The sequence below is a fragment of the Stegastes partitus genome, unplaced genomic scaffold (genome assembly GCF_000690725.1).
Source record: "Stegastes partitus isolate 25-593 unplaced genomic scaffold, Stegastes_partitus-1.0.2 Scaffold837, whole genome shotgun sequence".
In the NCBI taxonomy this organism is placed as follows: domain Eukaryota; kingdom Metazoa; phylum Chordata; class Actinopteri; family Pomacentridae; genus Stegastes; species Stegastes partitus.
In genome coordinates this window covers 221361-230655 of record NW_007578568.1, presented here as the reverse complement: position 1 = coordinate 230655, position 9295 = coordinate 221361, and the positions used below count along the sequence as shown (strand labels likewise).

Sequence of the window (9295 nt, the reverse complement as noted above, 5' to 3'; positions counted from 1 at the left end):
GTTAGAGGGTAGATGTAGGGTTAGAGGGTAGATGTAGGGTTAGAGCGTAGGATGATCTGAGGCTCCAACAGATGGAGAAAACCTGTATTCTCAACATGATGTCAGTAAATGTGTCATGTGAAAAATAATGTTTCTGTTCAGGAATGAAAGTAAATAACTATAATCTGATGTCTGAATCAAGAAATAATAATGTGCTTTAATATTTTTCAGTTTTTTTGTAAAACAGTAAGACCTTCTACATACTGGGGTATTTACCATTACAGAAGCATAAGATATGATTCTGGTAATTAGCAATGCTGTTCATTTAGGGCAGCTGTGGCGTAAACCTGACCCTGGCTGGTGGTCTAATTCAGGTTTGAAGTCTGTAGATAAACTTGTAAATGCCGTAATATTGATTTGCAGCAAGAAGTATTTTAAAGTAATTCTAAAATCTGCAGTGTGGAGTGTTTCCATCTAAAGCAGAGTTCAGCAGGTGCACTGCAACAGAATTGTTCAGTTTTCTGCAGTTTAGAGCCTGAAAGCGTCTCTTGGTGTCACTCTGCCCGCAGAAGGTGGAGGCGAGCTTCCAGGCCTCCACCATGATGGAGATGCATGTCGAAGGAGGAATCATGACTCAGCATCTGGCTCACAAAACCCCCCCGAGGGTCCCACCCAAGCCCACCTCCAAGTCCCCGCCCTCCTTCGTCTCCAAGGTGACGGGGGGACGGCAGCAGTCGCCTTCACCTGTCAGACACGTCAAGGGGCCGACGCCCACACCTGTCAGGTATGATGACAGCGAGCTGATCTGATCTTACCGGATGTCTGTCTGTACTTAATCTGTTGTTCTGTCGTCTACAGACCCGTCTCTCCTTCTGCAAAACTGTCTGTCTCCCCCATCAGACCTGTCAAGTCACCTGTGATGAGCAGGAAGCAGGTGAGTCCTCTCTGAGAATCTGTTCCATCATCACTGTGGTGCAAAACATGGAGACAGCAGAGGTGAGACGGTTGTACTTTCATCATGGAGGTTTATGTTGGACAACAGAAGGCTTTAAAGAGTTTTAGTTTCTGTGTAGAGACGTTCAGGTGAGAGCAGTTCCACTCTGAGGAGGCAGTTTGAGATTCCACAGCATCATTCTGATCAAACTTCATTTCAGGATCTAAAAAGAACAAAGTGGATCTAAAGAAACTGGAACTAGAATTATGAGGAGTCAGGATTAAACTGTGAGGGTTCAGCTGCAGATATTCAGCGTGAGTCTGGGTTTCTGTGATGAGGAAAGTGAAGGTAACGGTGACCATGTGAAGATCTAAGATGTTCCTCTGGACTGATCACAGATCTCTGCACATCCAGTCTGGATTGTAAATGTTAAAACTGCTGCCGCAGGTTTGAGCATTGAGGAACAAAGAACACGAGTACAAAGCTCCAGTCCTTCACATTATTGCCGCAGATGTGTCTGTTTTCAAAGCAGCTCTATTATGATTTGATCGATTATCGATGACCGATTGATGAGGCTCTTGATCATTGATTGAGAAACGTGTTCTTTGTGCCTTTGAGTTGTGTTGGTAGAATGAATACGACTGTAACTGCCTCCTGCTGCAGGTTTCAGCCTCCAGTGAGGTTCTGCCACCATGGAAACAGGGAGACTACATGGCTGAAGCCAGCTACACCAGTATGACCAGCATGACCAGCATGACCAGCGTCAGCAGCGCCACCCAGCTTCATATGGAGAAGCACTGGGAGCAGCAGGTTGCTGCCACCAGAGAGGTGAATGAAGAGCTGCATGAGTGTGTTCTGCATGTTGGATCAAACAGATGAATCCTGAACTCAGAGTTCTGCTCAGAACAGAACCAGCTTCATTGACTGGTGTGAATTTCAGTTTAAGGCTCAGCCAGATCGAGATGCTTCCCTCCATCTCAGATTCTGTCCACGGTTCAACGATTTGTTATTTGGACCAATAAATTCTGTAAAACATTTTTACAGAATTTGCAGCTCTTCTATTTTGAGTCTTCAACATCTCCAGAAATAAAACCCCCATAGCCCGTAAATGTGGTGTCAGACAGAATGGTTTCCATCAGATCAAAACGATTGAATGGATCCAGCTGACGACACATTTACCCAGAAGGGTCCTGTAAGTGTTTATATATGGATGGATCCATATTTCTATGAAAATACAGCCTTTGGTCAACACCAAACCAGCTTTGACTCAACCAGAGCTTCGTTGTGCGTCCCAGTAAACAAACATGTCAGTTCCTCTGAGTGGATGAAGCTCTCATTAACAGCAGACAGTGGAACTCTGAACCCAAACAGCACTAACTGACTGTGTGACGCCTGTTGGAGTGAACATGTGTTGATGTGTTGTGTCAGGACGAGCATGTTTCCCGTGACGATAAGAGTGTTGCCGTGGTGACGATGGTGGTGGCCACAGATCAAGCTGGAGGCTGGAGGCCGTCTGAGGCCGGACAGCAGGTAAACCTCCACTGCCCTCCACCTGCTGCTCCAACCTCTGCTGTCCCGTCTCACTGTCACTGTGATGAGTTTATCAGCTGCTGATGTTCCTGCTCCTCAGAGGATCCACCTTCACTTTAGCCACCTCTCTTCAGCACACAATATTTATATTCTGGTTTATGCACCAGGTTCAGATTCACTAAAAAACAGAAGTGTAAACGTTCCAAAGTTACAAACCTGCCAGTTCGACTATTTAACACGATGGACGTGACATCTGACTTCTTGTGTGTTACTAACAAGGAAGTTTGACTCATGAGCAATAATATGGTAATAAATAATTATCAGAGCAGAAAGTTTCTACCAATAAAAGCTGTGTGATCAGTGTACCTGAGTGAAACTATTGAACATCGAGCAGGACGGCTCCTGACTGTCAGGATGAAGTGACACACAACTGGGTGTCATCAGCATAATAACAGTTACAGCATGCTGTCTGTGAAAACAATAGAGTGGACCAAGTACTGAGCCCTGTGGGACACCACTATGAATGCTCTGTTGGAGCCGTTACAAACAACAAACTACAGAGTCAGTGTTTCGGGTCACAGAATCCCAGAAGTCCTAAAGCCTGTGATCAGCCTAAAGGTCGATGGAAGCAGTAATTCTAATGGTAGCTATGAGCCTCCTCTGCTTCTAGTCTGCTCCAGCTGACTGTCACTTAAAACTTGGTTAAATTTGCACTGTTATGCCGTGTCCTGCTACAAAACAAGGACATAAATAGAAATCATAAGTAGAATATGTGTACATATGACAGTGATGGAGATGTTAGCTGTTTGTATCAGAGCCGGAAAATGTGTTCATGCAGGTGAGACTGCAGCAGGAGATAACGAGAGGGTTCCTTAGTCTCGCCGTCTTCCCCTTCCTGTGTTTAGCAAACCTCCGGATGAAGTTGTATTCGCAGTAAACTGCACGTTTCTCTGCATGGCTTCATGTTTTCTTCTGTCTGAGGTCTGTGTGCTGCTTGTTGTGTCTCCAGGCTGAGGAAGGGAAAAAGGCCGAGGCGGTGGCCACAGTGATGGCCGCCGTCGACCTTGCTCGCGTCCGCCAGCCGGCCCATGGCGAGGCCGGCCGGGCGGAGGACGAGGCTGTGGAGGTGGAGATGAAGCTGCCAGCAGAGAAACAGGCTGCTGCAACAGAAAGTGAAGCTGCTGCAGCTGCAGAGCAGCTCAGAGTCCAGGTCGGAGGATTCACTGAGATCATGTCAGATTTTCATGTTCAGAGTCTCAGCTGTCTTAACGCTCAACACACTCTGTTGGTCCAGATCCACAGAACCACAGAACGCTCCTCCACCGGTGATACTGGTGTCGCTCCATCACCGGTCCCACATTTCACAGTTTCTAAAGTTTCTGTTCCTAAACATGAACCGAGCTCTGAGGTAAGGAGAGCAGGAAGCCGCCGCCATCAAACCTCCATCTCATCTTAACCTCTTAACACACTGTTGTGTTCTGCAGTGTGATTCACTCGCCGTCACTAAAAAGTCACAGCACTGGTGCTGCTCCGCTCAGCAGGGTTCTGTGCTGTTCACATGAAGATGTTCTGGATCCAGTTTAGAGCAGAACTCCTCACTTTAATCATCTCTCAGCTTCATATGAGGAACAGCAGCAGTGAATCAGATCTCATGAAAACTGTGTGTGATGTTCACACTGAACATGATCCTTCTCTCCCACATGACTGAAGCAGATGGTCGTACACGGTGTTCCCAAGTTCAGTTACATGACTGTACATCAGCGTATGTCATCACAACCACAGTTAAACATAATCGACTTTGATATTGAGGTTTAAAATGCTGCACCCACAGAGAACAGCCCGTCACTCGGTTCAGGGTCAAGGCGACATTACAAGTCTTATTTTCAAACTAAGTAATTCAGAATCAGTTCAAAGTGACAAAATGTTGCTGAGACGACTTAAAACTTCCCCACAATGACTCAGCAATTGTTCTTAATGGCCAAAATGTGTCAAAAATCCCTCAATTGTTGTTGAGAACAACTCAGTCAATGAATGTGACGTCAGACTGATGAGAACATTCGGGAATGTAGAACAACATGGAGGAAAAGCAGAAATCTGATTCTCTAAAATCAGTCAATAATAAATAACCAGCATCTCAATTTTGATCAAAATAGTTGAACTAGAATCAGAACCAGAGTATGAAGAGTCCAGACGGAGAAGAGCTGATGCTGATTATTAGTAATCACAGACATCAGTAACTGATGTGTGGAACTGATAAACCTTTGGACTAAAAATGTAAATCTTAGTTGTCAAAATGTCCACAGATGAAGGAGCTCAAATGAGTGAAATGAGTCACGACAGGACGTTTGAAATTAAGCTTCAGGGACGCTCAGATTCTTCACGTTCGTTTGGTTCAGAAATTAAAAAAGCAAAGTTAGACTATTTATTTTTCCACATCGTTCATGCCTGTCTGGCAGTTGGTTGAATAATCAGCTGTAACAGCTTCAACCTGCACAAGTCTGTTTAGAAAGCGTGAATAGTTCAGGAGGAAAGTCCTTCAGCCTTCACTTCCTGGCAGCTTTAGATTTGTTAGTGTTTCGTAGTTCTTCCTGTCGCTCCGTGACCGTCTTCGCTCACTGATCACAACATGGACTTCCTGTCCATCACCACGGGTAACGCTCTTCTCATTGGCCGGTCAGGTGTCCATCGCCGGCACTGCCGTTGCCACTCTGCACAAAGAGCTGTCCTCGCCGTCTGCCCCCAGAAAGATCATCAAACCTGTCAAGTCTCCGAGCCCGTCACGGCGGGCCGAGCGGCGAGCTGCGCCGGAGCCCCTCCCACCGCCGTTCAGAGATGCCAGATACCGACTGGAGGGCGGGGCTTATGCAGTGAGTGAGGAGGAGTTTGAGGAATGGGAGCCTCAGGTTGGTGCGACGCCTCATCATCTCCCCACTTTAACTGTGTGTGGACTCACCTCCTCAGCCAATCACCCGCTGCCCTTCACTGCCTCATGAAGACTCCTCCTCCTGTCCACCTGCTGACCTCCATCTCTCTGTCCTCTGCAGGGTTTTATCTGTTCTAACAGCCTCCCCTCCATCCTCACAGAACCACCAGAACCTCTTGTTGTTTTCTGCCATCTTTGACTCGTATTGTTGTTTTCTACAGGAAGTGGCTGCAGTTCCGACCAGAGCTCAGGAACCCGTCGTCCCTCCAACTCTGATTGCTGTGAGTACTATTACTGCAAACTTCTTCAAACATAACAGACTCAGAAGGCCAAATGTCATTGTAAAGTTATTAAAGTAAATGTGCATCTTTTTGGCAGATGAATATCTCTGAGAAACATTGGGATAAAAACCTGTTTCTGCCTCCAATTTGTTCCTTAATGTTCTGTAGGTGGAACCTTGTAGTAAAGCTCCACTAGAACCCTGTCTAAATGTAGTGCGAGAAGGTAAATGTAGAGTTAGAGGGTAAACGTAGAGTTAGAGGGTAGATGTAGGGTTAGAGGGTAGATGTAGAGTTAGAGAGTAGATGTAGTGTTAGAGGGTAGATGTAGTGTTAGAGAGTAGATGTAGGGTTAGAGGGTAGATGTAGTGTTAGAGGGTAGATGTAGTGTTAGAGAGTAGATGTAGGGTTAGAGGGTAGATGTAGTGTTAGAGGGTAGATGTAGAGTTAGAGGGTAGATGTAGAGTCAGAGGGTAGATGTAGAGTTAGAGGGTAGATGTAGTGTTAGAGGGTAGATGTAGAGTTAGAGGGTAGTGTGACGGCCCCACCTCCTCTGTGGGTGGAGCACATTGGCTGTCTGTGTCTGTGTCCCTGGATTGCTGGAGATTGAGTGGGCGGTCCTACCTGATTGGCATGCTCGCTACCAGGTATATAAGGGCCAACCCCTCAGCTCCTGCTCTCTCTCTCTCTCCTCATGCTCCAGACTTGTGGTTTGCCTTCTTTTGGTTTGGTTCTTGCACCTGACAACACCCTGCACCACATCACACCCAGGCATCCAGACATCTGCACTTACACCACTGATATCACTGACATACACACCTCACTTTAAATTAATTAATTCAACCTATTAATAAAAGTTTATGTTAAAATCTGACATCACCTGTGTCGTCTCCCCTCTTTTGCCACAACCTATTTGCTGGGTTGTGACAGTAGATGTAGTAGAAGGTAGATGTAGGGTTAGAGGGTAAGATGATCTGAGGCTCCAACAGATGGACTAAACCTGTATTCTCTACATGATGTCAGTAAATGTACCATAGACCAATGGTGTTCCTCAGTCCGGGAACCTTCGCCTAGTCTGATGGCAGTGCTGTTTCCTTTCAGGGCCTGAAGAATCTGACGGTGACCGAAGGTGAGTCGGTGACGCTGGAGTGCCAGATCAGCGGTCAGCCGGCCCCCGTCGTCATGTGGTTCAGGGAGGACTACAAGATTGAGAGCTCCATCGACTTCCAGATCAGCTACCAGAGTGGTTTCGCCCGTATGGTGATCCGCGAGGCGTTCGCTGAAGACAGCGGCCGCTTCACCTGCACAGCCACCAGCGAGGCGGGAACCGTCAGCACTTCCTGCTACCTGCTGGTCAAAGGTGAGACACCTGGAATTAACTCTGCCTTCTGTGGGAGGCTTTTGTCTTGTAGCCCCCATTGAATTGTACAAACTAGAGGTTTACAACATTCACATTCAGTGAAAAAAAGTCATCTCAGGAGAAAAACAAAAGATCTTCAGGGCTGAAGAACACATCTGGGTTCTGGTAGAACCTGACACCAGATCAGTTCTACATCCATCCAGGTGTCTCAGTCTGAACACTGGACCTGGTTCTGTTCATGTCCTCTGTCAGCAGCTGGTAGCATCAGTATTATGGGATGTCTCACAGTGGTACCAGTTTAATGTCTATGACATAGAGTCATAGAAACAACCATTGGTACCCTGGATGTGGTTCTGGTTCTGATCATTCACCAGAGAAAACTTGGAATTATTTTATGTTCAATTGTTATTGTCACTTACATAATCACAGCTTTTGTAACTGTTCTTTTTATTGAGCTGATCAAGAGCTGTTGTAAATAAATGTTGGAACCAGTGTATATCTTTACATTATATATTGAGCAGTTAATATTTTGGCCTCATGTGGTAATGATTCATCACAAGTTTTAAATCAGTTTGAACTGAAGCTGGACGATAAATTACAGAAAACTCAAAAAGTATTAGATATTTCCCCGAATCATTCAGTCCCAGTTTGTCCCTGTTGTCTCACTAAATTAAACTAACTGAACTAAACTTGAAGCCAGATAAAGCTGGCTGTGATCGATTCAAGTCTGCAATGAACTGAAACTAACTGATGTCTGGAAGATAAGCTCATTGTGGTTGTAGAACAAAGTGTACAGGACTTATAGGCTAAAGCACAGAAAGACACAGATTTTAAGCTTTACTGAAAACTGAATCGAGCTTCTGTCTGTTCAGTGTCAGAAGAAATCGAGAGCAGAGAGGAGATGACGACTGTCACTGAAATTGGAATCACTCAGGCGAAAACGTGAGTATTGGAAATCTGATTTATTTCCAACAGTTTGTGCCGTAAGTTGGCTACAGTGTTTGATGAGCTGCTTCTTCCCTGCAGAGTTGCTGTGGAGACTAAAGAACAGGTGGAGGTGAGTGCAGGAGAACCTGCTGCTCCCTTCTTCATCAGGAAGCCGAGCGTCCAGAAGCTGGTGGAGGGAGGCAGCGTTGTGTTCGAATGTCAGGTCGGAGGAAACCCAAAACCTCACATCATCTGGAAGAAGAGCGGCGTGCCGCTCACCACCGGATACAGGTACTTTCACATATGAATCATTATTACCACTATTAGTGAACCTTTTAATACAGTCCATTATACATTTACCAGAACATGTGTCTCACTGCAGCTTTTCTCTATCAGATGAAGCTGCTTTTATTTATTTGTAAGAAACAGCAGAGAAACTGCTGGTCTCAAGCCATGTTGGGTCAGTCACCAGTAACAGACAACAAGGGTGTAAATAAGGGTTTATTAATGGTCAGGGCTGTTTGCTCTTTGTTTGGTTCTAATTGGTAATCCTTTAATTAAATGCAAATAACATCTAGACGTCATTAATAAACATCTAGATGCTCTGCAGCTTTTTCTCAGAAACTTTCTTCTTCACAGTGTGAAACCTAAACGCTCATTTTACAACGTTCATCGTTGACACTTGCACCACGTTTCACAGCTTCTGCTTCTCATGAGTAGTTTCTTGTGTTTGATATTTTATCCCCTTTAGACCTCTAAGTTTACAGATTGCAGGCAATAACTAGTTTTGTTTTTGCTGTCAGATATAAAGTTGCCTACAAGAAAGAGACTGGAGAATGCAGACTGGAGATCTCCATGACGTTTGCTGATGATGCTGGAGAATACGCCATCTTTGCCAAGAATCCTCACGGAGAAGCCTCCGCCTCCGCTGGCCTGTTGGAGGAAGGTACGGACATCCTGGATCCTCTGAAAACCTTTGGAGTTTATTAAAGAAGGCTTTGCTGGACCAACGGCTCACAGTGTTTCTGTTCTTACAGAGCAATATGAAGCACAGATGAAGCAACAGGAAGTGACGTATAAAACCGAAGTGACAACGACGGTGGAGCCCTCTGTGGTTGGGAGTCAGTTCGAGCTGGATCAGAGGAGGGTTACCACCCCCATGAGCTTTGTCTCAGAAACGGTACTTTATGTCTGAACATCCACAGTTCTGTCACTATTCACACTAGTTGACTGTTCATATTTCATGTTCTGCACTGTTCCAGTTTTTTTGCACTTATCCAATCTTACTCAGTTCAATCCAATATCTTCTACACACCATTGGAATGCAGCATTAGAGGGTAGATGTAGAGTTAGAGGGTAGATGT

The 9295-nt window shown here is 45.4% G+C and overlaps 1 protein-coding gene across 1 annotated transcript in view; it reads left to right on the top strand.

Annotated features, from left to right (window-relative positions):
• The window catches only part of ttn.2 (titin, tandem duplicate 2), a 236644-nt gene that overhangs the window by 10603 nt on the left and 216746 nt on the right, over nt 1–9295 (top strand). The window contains exons 6-17 of the mRNA XM_008292835.1: nt 549–763; nt 838–913; nt 1577–1741; nt 2342–2443; nt 3453–3893; nt 5026–5346; nt 5588–5647; nt 6746–7004; nt 7877–7946; nt 8031–8222; nt 8735–8877; nt 8969–9111. Of these exons, the coding sequence (XP_008291057.1) occupies nt 549–763; nt 838–913; nt 1577–1741; nt 2342–2443; nt 3453–3893; nt 5026–5346; nt 5588–5647; nt 6746–7004; nt 7877–7946; nt 8031–8222; nt 8735–8877; nt 8969–9111 (2187 nt within the window). The remainder of the gene's footprint in view (nt 1–548; nt 764–837; nt 914–1576; nt 1742–2341; nt 2444–3452; nt 3894–5025; nt 5347–5587; nt 5648–6745; nt 7005–7876; nt 7947–8030; nt 8223–8734; nt 8878–8968; nt 9112–9295) is intronic.